Here is a 17512-nt window from a genome sequence, read left to right as displayed (position 1 = left end):
GTTAGAAATTAAACTGATAAAACAGTGATGCAAGAAGAGGATGCAGCTCAAACACACACAATCAGAGAGCTAGCGCCCTCTTTCTGGCACTATTGCTCGTAAGAGAAAAACAATATACCTTGGATTTAATGTTAATACTAGTTCTTTATATACATTTCATGGCAAATGTTGAATACGAGTTAAGTTAAGAGTGGCTCGCCGCCTAGCGGCAAGCAAAGAAGTTAATGTAACAAGATATTTTATAGATTCAACCAGAAAATATTAACCAGATCCTTATAGTAAAATCTATTAAACGTTCTAGTTATAAAAAATCAAGTCTTATCATGATAACTAGAAATTCTTGTTTGATTTAACCAAAATGCCTTCAATCATATACGTCTTGTTGGTACAATCAAACGATTTTTCTCAGTGTGCAATCCATATCTTCTTATGTTCATTTAATTCAACTTTCGTTGCATTAGTAAGTTTATCTGTTAGGAAATCGTTTATTTAAAACAGATTATTTTGATATTCAACAACAATATTAAATAATAAATTTATGTCGCATCATGATTATTTATTGTACATATATATAATTATATTATTATATTATATTATTATTAAATATATAATTATTGGTAATTATTTAGCTTAGGGGAGCCACCTCGGATAACCTTGACCTTGACATATGTTGTCAAGGTCACTGTCCTGAGTAACTTTCAAAAGATTTTAGCCGGCGCTCATTGTTTATTTAAAAGTTATTAACAAAAGAATTTCACAATTTTAATGCTTTTTATCTCCGAAAATATTGATTTGAGAAAAAAAATTTTAAGCAAAAAATAAAGCCGCTGAAAAACTCTACAAAAAAAGTTATATGCATTTTTTCCATAAACCTACTATTTTAGCTGTTATATAAAAAAATAATAATTTTAAATACATTTAATACAATTTAAATTTATATAGAATTTAATACAATTTAATACAATTAAAAATTATCACAAATGTATGTGTACACACATACACACACGCGAGCGCGCGCGCGCGCGGGGTGGTGCAAGGGTGGCCTTTGGCCCCCCCTCCCGCAACCATTCCGCCGGTAGGCAAGGTGAACCTCGCTTTATAACTTACAGCATATATCCATTGTGATTCAACTCTTCGCAATATGTCCCCTACCGGCGGGATGGTTGCGGGAGGAGGGGGGGCCTAAGGCCTCCCCTTGCACGCCCCGCGCGCGCGCGCGCGTGTGTGTGTGTGTGTGTGTGTGTGTGTGTATGTACACATACATTTGTGATATTTTTTAATTGTATTAAATGTATTTAAAATAAAGAATAATAGTTTTAGGAAGTAGCATAAATGTTTATTTATTGTAATTTATAATTCATTTATATTTTCATTGATAGGATACATAGCAGCCATTATTCGAAAGGAAGCATCTAATCGGTTTTCATCATCGAATGTCTTTTTGAAACTAAATTCCGCTAAATAATGATTAAAGTGATCCTCCAAGTGATGATTTAAAATAATTATTTTTTTCTATAACAGCTAAAATAGTAGGTTTATGAAAAAAAAGGATATAACCTTTTTCGTAGAGTTTTTCAGCGGCTTTATTTTTTGCTTAAAATTTTTTTTCTCAAATCAATATTTTCGGAGATAAAATGCATTAAAATTGTGAAATTCTTTTGTTAATAACTTTTAAATAAACAACGAGCGCCGGCTAAAACCTTTTGAATGTTACTCAGGACAGTGACCTTGACGACATATGTCAAGGTTATCCGAGGTGGCTCCCCTAAGCTAAATAATTACCAAGAGTTGTTTCTTCCGTCCTCCATTTTTGCATTTTTCACCACGCGCGTTTAAAGCATCTTTATTCCATCGTTATTTTTAGCAGACAGATTAGTTTGTTTTGTTTTCGCCGCAAAAGGAAGAAGCTGAAGTTTACAAATATCACGGCGAAGCAAAAGAAGATACGTATCGATTTCGTCAAATGTTATTCATGTACATAACGTTCTATGTTTTCCTAATTGATCTCTGCCGTGCAGGCAATTTTTTTTTTCATTGACATTTATTGCGTGTCGCCGATACCGCGGGAGATAAGGGTCGAAAATAGTTTCTCTTAGAGTCACTCCTGGCCTTCACAAAATCATGGATTTATTCTTGGAAGTCCAGTAGGTGGACCAAAGCAAAAAACTAAAGGTTTCTACTAGCGCCGAGAAAGGCTGGAAATAAATTTTAATATACCGATGAGTTTTATTCCCCTTATGTACGTACATCGTATCATACCTGATTCCATTTCACACAATATTCTAATCTACTCGTATTTCTTGGACTTCTAAATTCGTACGCAGAGTATATAATAAAAATAATAAAAAATATAACTCGTGAATAATGCCTTTCAAAATTATCCAATATGGACGAAATTCCAATTACGATTTTATATAGTTTGCATTCAAGCATACTATTCATTTAAATTTCTTCATAAAAATTATTAAGTTACACAAGTTATATAGATAGCATGTATAGGCGAAAATTTATTAAATGGAATATCTCTACATATTTCATGATATAATCATCAAAACACAATTCATTTTGTATATAGTTATAACGTTTTTATATAGTTATAACGTTACAATATGCGGAGAGAATATAAATCATAGCTCGAATATATTTTTTATCTACGATTATTTAGATTTTTTCGGCCCTGCTTTGATGAAATGTGACAACGATAATTATTTTACTGTATTATAATGTCATGCTATTCAAACGAATAATTAGTTTTACAATATATCTCTATGTTTCTTATCATAGAACGTGGATATACGCTGAGAGAGAATCATTTACTCGTTTGTGTGAAACTTACATAAAAACAATTTAATGGCGCATGTGAAATAATATTTTATGTAGAATCTAAACATAACACATGACAAAAATATAAACAAATAGAGAAAGAAAGAAACAGCTGAAAATAAAATTTTTTTTCAGTTAAAAGAAAAAAAAGAATAAATATAAAATATGAGCAATATAAGACATGGAATTAAACTTAAATCAAACAGAACTAAAGAACAATATTCCTTAATGAAAAATAAATTAAAATGTGAATTATTTCTATGATGCTTTAGAAAAGAGAAATTTATTAAATAATAATTTGTAATTAACGCCATTTTTAAAAGGAACATCCAAAAATTGAACTCAGATTGAAATCGGATAGTATGCAGCGATTCATGAATATACATATTAATCTATATATCAATATAGCAATCTAACAAAAAGCAGTAACTTTTATATGACATCAAGTGAATTAAATTTGATAATTTCTATATTGTTATAAATTATAGAAAAAAAATGATTCATGATTATAATTTCTTTTTTATTCAAAAATATCGCTATTTCCTCATGTAGTAGGCGCAAATTAATTTGTTTGCATTAGTGCGCGCGTACATGCACGCGTGCGTGTGTAAATATTCACACGAATGCGCGCGAGCGTATATATGTTACATTTCCTTAAATATATGTAAGAAGAAGTATAGAGAAATAGATGTAAATGTAAATGTATAAGAAAATTGAGCCATGTGATTTATATATATATTATAAATTAAAGATTATATCAAATTTATACAAAGATCATGAGTTTCAAACAATTAATAATATATATTTAAAATATTAATAATACATATTAAATTTATAACAACAATTTATCATTTATATATATATATATATATATATATATATATATATATATATATATTTAAGAATTATAACAGTTTTATAAATTTTTAATTTTAGATGTTATTTAAATATTAATATGTATTATTATACTTATATTATACTTATAATCAAAATTTGATTCAAGATAATAAAATTAATAAATATTAACAAATAAAGTTACAAATATAGAACAAATCAGATACAATTTAAAAAATAAATCAGAATACAATTTAAATTAGATAATACATTTTTAGTACATTAATAATATAATGTTAAATATATTGCAGATACTTTCTCAATTAATATAATTAGAATTATTTATATATACACCATAACACATACAACATAATTTAATTATAATTATTTATATATTATAATTATGAATATAATTTATATTTAATTTAATTATAATATAACATAATTTAATTAGAATTATTTATATATTATAATTATAAATATAATTTACACTTTGCATTACTTCATGTTCATAAGGATATAAAAACATCAGTGCAAATATGAATTGCAGGATAAAATAAATCCTTGTAAATGCATTTAATTATATATTATTAATGCACATAAGCATAAATAATAAATCGATAACTATAAACATTATAAAAAGCTATTTATAAGAATGATATATAGATGTATTCGCGTCATAATTGTTACTTTCATTATACGGGTATTATTGATATTTTACAAAATTCTGAAAATAATCCTGTTGACTTTTGATTTCGAGAAGGCGTATTTGTATCTTGTTTTGAATATCTAAAATCAATTGCATAACACTTTTGACATATTCGTTAGTTCTACTCAATCGGCTTGTCTAAAACAGATTATATCGATATTAATTATTACTGAATAGCAACTATCAATTATCAATAAATATTATATTAAATATTATCTCGTATATATATATATATATATATATATATATATATATATATATATATCTTGATTATTTTATTTATAATAATAATCTTAAATATAATTGGAATGAATAATAATAATTATAGATTATGAAAATTACATTCTCTTCTCAGAATCAAAATTTTAGTAACCCCGAAGAAATAAAGGGTTTATAAGTTTGTAAACATTTTAAATCAATATATGTCGATTTCTATGCAGGTTTCGCATCTTTGTAAAAAATTTGTCAGCTATTGAATAAAGTGATACGAATTTTAAGAAATTAGTAAAGCTCTAAATGTGAAATATAAATTTAAATTTTTCGAACTAGTAAGAGAAAGCGAAATGCGGATGATAGTGCCTCAGTTTCAGAGAAAATTAATTTTTTTTTCCAAATAAATCGTTGTACATGGAATACATTTCTTTCTTCGATGCGATACTAAATAACGAAGTAAATCTGAACTTAAGATTTTTATTAAAATAAATAATCTCTAAACCCTATAAAAAAGCGTAGATGAAAAAATATCGATACGAAATTGCTGAAACGAAAATGAAATCATACTCCTATTATACTACGTTCTATTACATTATGTGCATAGTGTTGCACCATATTTTACTTAACAATTCTTATGTCTGCTAAGAATGTTTATAAGTAATATTTTGTAAGTAACTTTTGACAAATAAAAATTCACAGTATTTAGAATTAGCGATTTTAAATATAAAATTAGAAATTTATAAGAGCTATGGCTATCACAGAGAAAATATCATTATATTATAATATTATAATTATTATATCTAGCAGGCCATTTTTTGTATTACTTGTTGCGTTAACCTACCATTATCACAGTTTTAGTTTAACAAATGACTTATGTAATATTAGAGTATGCTAATCACATTATCTAATAACTCTCTCAATCATATTGAAAAAATATTTAAATTTATTTAACTAAGAGCTATTTAACATCTCAAAGCTATAAATTCTCTTTTTAATATTTATACAAATTCATTTTTAATAAGATAATTAAAATTTCAAAGCAAAGAAATTCTCTTTCTCTTTTGCTTTCGCTTGCTCCCATGTTCTTTCTCACTCTCTTATTCACTAAAAATTATAATACACTACTTAAAAAATAGGGAACACTATTTGTACCTTAAAAATTAATCTATTTTTAAATCGCTGAAATTCGTCGAAAAATTATCGTAGGCAAAAAATAAAAAAAGTATTTTGAAGCTTGAAGCTTCAACTTTAACGTACAGTCGGTGATGTTTAAAAATTTTTTCATCTTTCTTATTTTGCGCTTTAAAAAAGAACACATTGTTTAGTTCCTTAAAATTATATATTTTTAACACATCGAAACTTGATAAAAAAATTTTTCTCGAGAAATTCAACTAAAATTTCATAAACTACAACATTTTGCCTGAAACGCTTTTTTTTTAATTTTCCTACGATTTTTTTGGCCGAGTAATACAATTTTGAAAATAAACCAGTATTTTTTAGATATAATGAAAAAATTTTTCGAGAAAAATTTTTTTATAGAACTGCAGAGTGTCAAAAATACGTAATTTTAATAAACAAAACAATGTCTCTTTTTAAAGCATAGAACAAGGAAGATAAAAAATAAAAGAAACTAACGATAGCGCGTTAAAGATGAAATTTCAAGCATCATAATGCTTTCTTTATTTTTTGTCTACGACCATTTTTCGTCGAGTATCAACATCATATCTAAAAAATGCTGGTTTATTTTCAAAATCTTACTTATTATTTATATTACTCGGTCAAAAAAAGTCGGAGGAAAATTTTTAAAGAAGCTTTTCGCAGGGAAAATGTTGTAATTTATAGAACTTGAGGTGAATTTCTCGAGAAAATTTTTTTTTAATGTTATATCGTCTTATGTGGCGACTCCCATGGCGACATCTAATAGATTCTCAGTTAAAGACTTTTTTCTTTTGTCGATCCTCCCCGGTATGCGCATCTCTTTATCTTCGTGCACTCGTCATTACACAGTAATCACGCGAGTGTCGGGTCGTTTCGTTTTCCAATAAAGTATCGTAACAGAGTTTATTAGCAAAGAGTATTTTACTTTATCCCTGACATAATTGTCCTAACTCCACAGCCCCTTTTATATCAAGAGTTAAGTTGCGTGTTAAAAATACATAATTTTAAGGAATTAAATTAAGTGTGTTCTTTTTTAAAACGCAAAATAAGAAAGATAAACAAAATTTTAAAAATTACCAATTGCGCATTAATGTTGAAACTTCAAGCTTCAAAGCTTTCAAGCTTGCTTTTCTAATTTTTTATCTACGATGATTTTTCGACGAATTTCGGCGGTTTGAAAATAGCCCAATTTTTAGGGTACAAAAAGTCTCCTTTTTTTTTTTTTTTGAGGAGTGTATTTTAAAAACAGTATATTTTTGGAAATTAGAAATAAAAATATGGTTATTTTATAATAGAAATTACATAACATTAATTTTTGCTTGTCGCTTTGAGATACTGTGACTAAATTAATATATTCTGTATGAAAACAAAAAATATCAACGATTAATAACGGAATATATATTAGTATAATGGTATTCATAAAATTTACCTCTACTTTCAAATCTTTCCATTCCATATATGAAAACCATGTTATCTTCCTATATTCACCTAATTCAATTTCTAATACACTAATAAATATATTTGTTAGGAAGTCGTTTATCTAAAACAGATTATTTTGATGATATTGAACAACAATATTTAATGATAAATTGATATTGCATGATGGTTATTTATTTTACATATATATAAGCACATGCAATTTTTACCTCTTTGAGTTGATTCGTAGAATACACATGATTAATAATTACAGCAAGTGTTGCATACTTGCTGACTTGTCTGTAACAGTAAAATAATAAATTTATTGATACACACATAAATTGTTGAATGATAGATATATATTTACGGAGAAAACTGTATTACTTAGGTTTTATATTCTCAAGATTGTGTAATATGAAATTGAGTACTGCAGAATTCCTTGCATGCTTCGCGATAGTAAAAAGAAAATAATTAATATAATCGTGATCGGAAAAATCTTTGAAAAACATAATTGATGTTGTACTATTATTTTTTATTAGATTTAAATAGTCTTTGATAAATTGTGAATCCTCAGGGCAAGACAGATACTTTAAACGTTTAGTTTTAAATTTTTCTTTTCCCAGAAGATATACTCCCCACCAAGGAGAATCTTCATTGCTAAGAGAATAGTACAATACTTTCAAACCTTGACAGTATGTCCATTCTTTCCACCATGGCAAAAGCCTACGAGATTTAACAAAAAACAAATTCTAATATAAAAGTTTTGCTCATATTAATCTTATATTTTGATCAAATAATTTAAGAAATTATAATTTCATAACATAATCTAATAAATTTAAATTTTGAGCAAATAATGTAATAAACATTGCACATGTATCTACAAAACAATTAAATTAAAATAACCGACAATATATAAGAAAAATTACGTATTTGTTTCGGGATCTGCGAGATGTCGATTTAAGTTATGTCGGGCTTTTTCTATGCATCTGCGACCATCAAAATTACATGCCCATTTCGCAGCCTCCATTCTTAAACTCTTTGTAAGATCGTCTTCATTAGAAACTTCATCATATTCAAGTTTATCAAGCAAATTGTATAGTAAGTTTAGCATTTTCTCCTAAACATATAAATATATATATATATATATATATATATATATATATATATAGTTATATGTATTTATATTGTTACTTGATATAAATTTTATATTTTTCGATTCTTGCATTATATATTACTATATAGAAAGATATCTTGCGCAATTGTATTTTACATATTAAGAAGGTTTATATATTAAGAACATTCTGTCTTTGTAAACAGCTCTGAATTCTTTTTATAAAGATATCTATTATATAGCTATACTTATATATACGTATTTATACACAAATTTGAATTTTTCTTGCGTGCACATTCACACATCCTTAACACATGTTCATATCACAAAATAAACATACAGAAGTGCATACATGCATATATTGTAGACATGTAGACATAAATGTAGACATTATATCTATAATATAATTTAAAAACTTATTAACTGTGAGTATTAAACACACAGATAATTAATATATATGTTTCCTACTAACTTTCTATCTCAAAATTAATGATATGTAAATCGTCATTATAAATATCATGCTGTGATTAAAAATGATAACAATTTTCAAATTTTTCTCCCTTTTCCTCTCCAATTATTTATAATATTAGTACATACACTATTCGAATATTAATTTACAAATATACTTATCTTTCATCCAAAATATGTATATTTAAAATACCTAATCAAATTTTTTCTAGCTACATATATTTTATTGTATGTATCTTTTTGGAAAGCACTTAATAATTATTGTTATAAATGTACACAATATTAATATGTGCAATAAGTAATATGTTTTTAGTATGTTTAAGACATCACTATTGACATTGTTTATAATATGTGTTATTACCTTGATATTAAAATATATTGGTTCCTGAAATAGAAAGATATTGGACAGATATTCTAAAGCTTTGAACATAGGATACCATGCCACGTAGTCTGTTTCTTGTGATAGATATTTTGTAATATTCCAGAATACAGTGGAATTAAGTTGGTTTGTTATTATTAAGTGGAAAGCGTCGTCGATAATTTGGGCACGATTCAAAACATGCATTTTCCTATAATTTTTAGAATTTAGATAACTTGCAATTCTTCGCCAGTTCTCGATATCGTAATTGACTCGATAATATCCTGTAAAATAAATAAATTATATATATATATATATATATATAATTCTTTCAAAGGGTTTATCAGTACAAGTATCTGTTTATACTTATGTACTTATATTGGGTTGGCCAATAAGTCCGTGCGGTTTTTTCCGACACGTCTTTACAAACACGGCAAAAATTATTGGAGATGGGCTGGGATATTCTACCGCATCCTCCATATCCTCCAGACCTTGCTCCTTCGGACTATCACATGTTTCGCTCCCTACAAAATTCCTTGAATGGACGGCGCTTTACTTTCGAAGAAGACATCAAACGGCACTTAAAACAGTTTTTCGACAAAAAAGACAAGAAGTTCTACGAGCGAGGAATTATGAAGATATGTGCGGTATATGGTAAGTATGCCGTGAAAGAACGTGTGTGCCAGAAATGGTTTGCAAAATTTCGTTCCGGAAATTTTTCTATCCAAGACGCACCACGCTCGGGCCGGCCAGTTGAGATTGATCAAGACAAAGTAAAGACGTTAATCAATACCAATAAACGCTATACGACGCGAGAGATTGCAGATGTTCTCCAAATATCATTCCAAATATCATATTCATCATTTACATGTAAAAAAACCGCACGGATTTATTGGTCAACCTAATAATGTATAATAAATGTAATGTATATAATACATAATATAATGAATAATATTTTTAATAATGTAAATCTTTCTCTCCAATGTGTATGTATGATAAACACTATAAAATGTAATAAATTTATTGCAAACTTACCAGCTTGTTGTAGATTATATACTATAAAGTTACCCAAATTCACAGAATGCGACTCATGTAGGTAATCATTCACCATCTTATTTAAATTTGTTTTGTATATCGTTGCTTTTACCTGTCTGATAGGCTGATTATAATCTCGTATTATTATCACTACACAACAATATTTTCGTTTTGTTGGAGACTTAATTAGCTGCTTTATACGAAATAAATTGTCTCTAGACATTTGAATGGACGAAAGGTTCTCCATAACTTCACCAAAATAGTTAAAAGTTGGCTTGCTAAAGTTATAAAATTTATGCAAAATTTATTGATGTGTTAACGAAAGGTATTATAAGCAAATATATATATATATATATATATATATATATATATATATATATGTATATAATTATCTTATATGTTTAATTTAATTAAATATATAATTAATTACATAATTAATCATATGATTTATAGTTTTTATATAAATTTGATGCTACAGTTTAAATTATAATTTAAAAGGAATGGCCAAACTTGATTACTTTTAAAAGATAAGTGTACATGTAAATTAAAAATATATCTTGAATATTTAATGACATTGAAGGTAAAAAGAATTGTAAATGGTAATAATAAAGATAATAAAGTATGAAAGAAATGATGTAAGTTTAAATAAAAATAAAATTAATTTAATTTATATAAAAATAGTAATTACAGTAGTATAGTGTATTACTTACTTGTCCTTTACATATATACGGATACTCTGCCAAAATATCTCTTCAGTAATCATTTGTTGTAATATACGCAATACACTGAATACTATAATTATATATTTTACATCAGAATATGAATAAGATAATAGTTATAGTAAATAATAATTAATAATTATGGTAAAAGTGCATAAAACGTTACACATCACCGATTTTATCATCATTTGAATGTGTTATAGAGGAAGTTGTCCTGAGTAATTCCGCGCAAAAAAGTAAATGAGAGGCGACATTGGTTTAAAAGATATAACAAGTTAAAGTTTGACAATTTTAATACTTTTCTTAAGCAAACTGATATTAAACACATTAATTTGCAATTGACAATTACATATTTTTTCTTAAAAACAACTATGTTTTTTCTTTACATCAATTGATTGGTTATTTAGTACATAAAAGTATTAAGATAAGATAATCGAAAAATGAATATTTTACTGGATATTTTATAGCTCATGTAAAATTAAGTTATAACTTGAAAAGTACTCAATGAAAAAATACTTTATTATAGCGTTTTGAAAAGCTCTCGAGGTAATCTACAAGAATATGTAATTAAAAAATAGAGATTTTCATGTAAAAGAGTATTAATGACCTTGACCTGACTTTGAAAAGGTCAAGTCCATATTTTCATCATGTGTACCCCTTCAAGCTATGCAACTTTCGTTCGAAAAATTTTTCAATAAAATCATTGGTTCGCGAAATAATCAACTGTATCACTTAAAAAGAAACATCCTGTATATATAATATATTTTATATATAATTTATATATACTACAGCTTCATTATGTATGTATATATGTGTGCATGTGTATAATGAAGAGATTATATATAAAATTAAAATTTTTATCAGTTATTCTATTTGTTTTTTAAGCATTTATTTTCAAAAATTTACTCATAATCAATTTTTATTTATATTATCATACCTTTAATGTAACGGTAATGTTCAAAAGAAATGTTGAATGATGTATTATAAAGTGATGTTTTATATTCAGTATCGAAATGAAGGGATTCCTGTTGAATTTGTACCACAAACAAGTACATCATCCGGGTACTTGGGAGAGTCTATAGAAAATAGTTTAAATGTATTTACTTAATTAATATTAGGTTTAACACACAATAGCAATATGCATTAGGGCTGTTACTTTCTTTGTGTATGTAAAAAAATCTGTTACACTCTTATACTCTTAAAATATAGAATAAATAATTTAAAAATATAATATATTAATAACAAAAATGATTACTCGACATATAACTTTAAAATTAATATTTTTAGAATTATTAAAATATATTATGTAGCAAAATTATCTTATTACACAATTTCTATATGTATACATATATTATGTGGAATCTAAATGATAATTTTTCTTTTTTTTTATATAATAATTTAAAGTCGGACAAATGTAACATAGTGACTTTGACACACGCATACAAAATAAAAGAAACATAAAAATGTAAAAATATTTTAAATTGTATTATCTATATATGTTGCAGATTTACTTGAAAATTAGCATTTTTAAAAAACTCACTTTTCTTTGTAAATATAAAATCTTCGCCTAATATTCTGATTTATAAAAAAATTACACGCTATAATGGTAAATATTTACCTTTACACAGCCAGCCCCAAATGACTTGACCTTGACATATATTGTCAAGGTCACTGCACTGAGTAACATCCAAAAGGTTTTAGGCGTCGCTCGTTGTTTATTAAAAAGTTCTTCAATATGTTTATTCCTTTATAACTTTCAATATGAAAGGTCTATTATTGTACATGGTGTCCAAAAATTCTGTGACCTTATAAAACTTCTTTTGTTTATAACTTTTTAATAAACAACGAGCGACGCCTAAATTTTGTTGGATGTTATTCAGGGCAGTGACCTTGACAATATATGTCAAGGTCGAGTCATTTGGAGGTGGCTGTGTAAAGGTAAATATTTATGATATATATATGTTTAACGCAAACCTTGCTCACTTGCAAACAATATGATATATATATATCCATCATATTGTTATGTATATACATATATGTATATACATATGTATATATATATATATATATATATATATATATAAATCATATTGTTTGCTAGTGAGCAAGTTTTGCACTAAAGAATGCTTAAAATAACCTGATTGGTGACATATAATCCAAGAAATGTGACAATAGCCTCATTTAACAAAGAGGATAACGGCCAAAGTGGATTTTCATAGTAAGAACATTCCTGTATTATTTTATGGGCCATGAAGCGGGCAATTTTGATTTTAGTCGCAAAACAATCTACATTGTCATTGTAGATAATATCTGCTTCTCTGAAAATGAAAAAAAATGTTTTATATAATGTTTATTTCTGTTGTACAATAACACATAAAAAATATTGTATTTCCAAATACATAATTAAATGATTTTATTAAATTAACATATTAATTATATATTATTATTAATGTTTTATTTATAAATGCTCATTACGAAGTAATGCAATATATTGGAAACGAGTACCGCACTATATATATATATATATATATATATATATATATATATATATATATAACTTTTTTAAATTTTGATCGATAAAATTGAAAATCTTAATATGATATTTGTACCTATACTTATACCTTAATATAATTATTTAATTTACAATTTTATATTTTAATTTGTAATTTTCAATCTTAAGATTATAAAATATATATAATTTAATATTATTCTTTATATAAGTTGATGTACATTGAAGATATAGGTTGTCCAGAAAGTTTTTTTGGTTTTTAACCTTCAAGTACAAATACGCATATTTTAGCAAGTGAACTTTATTAAATGAAAAGAGAACCATTGAAATTTAAATATTTTCGCCAACGAGAAACAATATTTATTTATTCCTGTAGCATAAAATTTAGATTTCTAGAAGCGACAAACTCTTCGAAGGCGTTTCTGACAGTAGCTTTATTGTTAAAGGTTTTCCCCTCCAAGAAATTGTCGAAATGTTTAAAGAAGTGATAGTCAGTTGGTGAGAAGACCGGCGAATATGATGGGTGAGACAGAGTTTCATGGAGCTTCATAGCTCAATTGATAAATGCAGCGTCGGTAGTGTAGTCGAGCATTGTCGTGTAGTCGAGCATTGTCGTGTAGAACAATTGGAACTTTTCTGTTGACCAACAACGAACGCAAACGTGTCAGTTCCTGATGCATTTTGCCAATTTCTTGACAGTACCTCTCTGCCGTGATAATTCCGCCCGAATTTAAAGAGCTGTAGTGGATTATCTCGGCTGACGACTACCAAATAGTCACTATAATCTTCTTTTAATACAATTTTGGTTTCGGAGAGTGTTTTGGCGCTCCATCATGATCTAACCATTGTGCAAAACGTCGACGATTATCGTACCAGATCCATTTTTCATCGCACATTATAATGCGATCGAGAAACGAATTATTTTGTTTGCGCAAAATCAATGCAGAACACACTTCAAAGTAACGATTCTTTTGATTTTCGTTCAATTGATGCGGCATCCATTTGTCGAGCTTTCTTGTTTTTCTAATTAGTTCCAGGTAATCAGAAACAGCTGACTTGCTTACGCCAAGTTTTTCCGCTAGTTCTCGAATCGATATGCGTGACTCTGTTTCAACTAACACCTTCAAGTGGTTGTCGTCAATAATCGCAGTCGTCCAGTACTTTTCAACTTCAAGGCTCTCATCTCCACTGAAATTTGCGGAAACCACCATTGCATTGTACATTCATTAGCGGTTCCTAGACCAAATGCATCGTTAATATTGCGAGCCTTTAGCTGTTTTACGACTCACTTTGAATTCATGTAAAAAAATCGCTGGAATTTGCTATTTTTTCATTCTTAATTTCATAGTTTAAATAAAACGCAAACCAATATCAAAATACAGTTATTTTTATTAAAATGTAGTGCGAAGTTTGCGCTTTTAAATTGATATAACATAGATACAAAAGAAAGACAAAGTAAAAAAAGCGCCAAATTTTAAACAACAAAAATCGCAATAACTTTCTGGACAAATAATAAACTGGACTAATAATAAATGATTAGATATGTTTCTCCTCTCATTGCTTCATACAATTTTACTTATTTTTTAAAATATATTCAAATAATATTTTAAAAATAGAGAAAAGATATGTAAATAATTTTAGTTATCAAGAATTGTTATCCTTTCTTTCATCTTCGAAATATATTAATTTTTTATAATTATATAGTTACCTGTAAAGAATAAGGCCCAGATTTATGACGCTTTCGTTTTGAAAATCAGGAAGTGCAACATGATTTATTTGCCAAGTTTTATTCAAACGTTTCCATTTATTGAACAAGTACGATGTTATATTTTCAGCAAATTTGTGTGCAAATTCGCAGTGTATTCTACACCACATATTAACTCTGACACTTTTATTTGTACCAGGCATAAGAGATAAATTAATTCGGTTAGTCAGAAATAAAAGATAAATAGGCTTTACAAGCGTATTAAAATGTGTCTTCGTCATGTTTTTATCATTCGTTTCTATTTTTTGTATCGGTACATTTGATAAAACTGTATAGTTTTGATAGTGTTCTACAATAATATCATAGATGGGCTCATAGGGCATGCTGGTTCTTAAAGATTCGGGCAAAGACGGAACCATGTGTTTGATCCCAATATCAACATACGTTGCCAACCTATCACATTTAAAAATATGAATTAACAATAATAAAACACACCGCAAAAACTTTATGCAAAAGTGGTTTCAATGAAATTGTATAAAAGTTGCATATATTTTAGTTGTGCGAGATTCATAAAATATTTTATTTTAGAATTTACAGGTACAAAATAAATATTTAATAATTAATATTTAGTATGAAAATTTAATAAAATTAAAATAAATTTCAATATGAAACAGTATTAGAATAATAATTTCTTAAAATTGATTTTAATTGATATATTATCAACGATTCCGTACATAATTTTATACAAGTTAAAGAAACTGTCTATTTTAGTGATAGTTTATTAAATGAATCACATATGTATATATGTCTTAGTTATTAGCGAAATTAGTATTGTTTCTAAATAGTATGGGTGTGTGTAGATGCACGTTTAAATACATGAAACAGCATAAGTATAGCTTGTATATATAATTTTATATATTATATGCATAGTGTTTTTATGAAAGTTGTGATTGTTCATGATCTAATTAAATTTTGATAATGACTTTTATGGATTATAAGAATCAAAAGAATTCATATAAACATATATCTGGAAATGTTTTCCTTCTGAATTATAAGTTTTTTTAATATTAGAAACGAATTTCCTAATGTTTGGTATTGTCAAAGTAAAGTGTAAAACTTAAATGTTTGTTCAAAAATTTCAAATTTCAAATAAGCAAGTAAAAATATAAATTTCTGTAAAAATATAAATCCTTCAAAATTATACTTATATTTTGAAAACAATTCGAAACTCTACCGGAATATTTGATTTCGTTCGAGTGTTGACAATAAAATGCTGTATAAGACGTGTATTATTGCTGACTACTTTAATTAAATTAATTTTTATTTGCAGCTTACATTCATTTTAATAATAATGATAATATTAAATTGCAAAATTTTTTACTAGAAGATGTTAAGAAACATATAATTAGGAATGGAAACATTTCAGATACGTACATGTCTATGTATAAATGTGTTTTTCTTAGAAAATACTTTTTAAATAGAAATAACATGCTGCACCAGAACTTGTTCATAAACATCGTGAAATTACTATATATTTAATATTTTAACAGTTACTTACCACTGTCGCTCATCTCTTTTATAAAAGTTTTTTAGGCCTGTATCTTCAGTTATAATATAAACTAATTTTATGATGTAATACCCCGGCAATAGATCATTAGCGAATTTATATTTGACAATGTTTTTCTCAATGTCATACGTAGATTTTTCCGATGGATATATGATCGGTTTTTCAATATCATTCATAGAATAATGTGGATAATAAAACACAGTTAGACTAATATTTTTTACGTGTAAATACAATAATATGCTTGATGTTGAATTTATAATCTCTATACGTATACTGCAGTTGCTGACAAGAATATCTTTTTCGATATGTGTAACGATGATATCATATTGTTGCGGTAATATATAATTCGAGTGCCTGTTTAACTCTTCTTGAGATATTTTAATTATCTGATCGTCGGTTAAAAAAGCCGCCGCGACGATGATTGTTAAACTGCTACTTAACAATAGTTTAAGAAACATGATACTACTTTTATCTTAGATATCTGTAAGAATATATTTTTGTTAGAAAGTACATACAGACAAATTAAACACAGGACTGTCTCTACCATGATTTAGTGGAAATGAAGGAATTAAGACAAATATATAAAAATAAACTTAATTTTGAATAACTTACTCTGTATAATGAGATATACCACAAATTCTATGCAAGTGTATGTTTTGTTACAATAATTAGCCGCAATAAATTAATGTTTTATCCACTATCATTGTAACATGAAAAATATATATGCGCACTTATGATTTCTTATTATTTCGAGAAACTTCCAAAGACTAACAACACTTGGCCATATTACAATAAATGTGTATGTGATATGTAAACACACAACTTCTGAGGTCGTTAACAGACGTTTCGATCGAGAAATGGTATGTAATAGCAAAGCACGGTGCCGT

The 17512-nt window shown here is 26.8% G+C and overlaps 1 protein-coding gene across 1 annotated transcript; it reads right to left on the bottom strand.

The window, feature by feature from the left end:
• Window positions 1-4363: 4363 nt before the first annotated feature.
• On the bottom strand, window positions 4364-17291 carry LOC145972771 (aminopeptidase N-like). Its single transcript, XM_083101682.1, has 13 exons — window positions 17238-17291; window positions 16617-17106; window positions 15062-15511; window positions 12982-13162; window positions 11782-11920; window positions 10836-10917; window positions 10126-10403; window positions 9094-9374; window positions 8080-8270; window positions 7538-7876; window positions 7384-7453; window positions 7167-7277; window positions 4364-4504 (listed from the first exon to the last, which is right to left on the bottom strand). Exons 2-13 carry the CDS (start codon window positions 17081-17083, stop codon window positions 4364-4366), a joined length of 2730 nt encoding a protein of 909 aa, XP_082957808.1. The 5' UTR covers window positions 17084-17106; window positions 17238-17291.
• Window positions 17292-17512: the final 221 nt, after the last annotated feature.

The sequence above is a fragment of the Camponotus vicinus genome, unplaced genomic scaffold, assembly GCF_025532165.1.
Source record: "Camponotus vicinus isolate PSW18456_S1 unplaced genomic scaffold, iyCamVici1.0 SCAF_6, whole genome shotgun sequence".
In the NCBI taxonomy this organism is placed as follows: Eukaryota; Metazoa; Arthropoda; class Insecta; order Hymenoptera; family Formicidae; genus Camponotus; species Camponotus vicinus.
The sequence above is the reverse complement of the archived record's forward strand: the minus strand, read 5'-3'. Positions and strand labels throughout refer to the sequence as shown.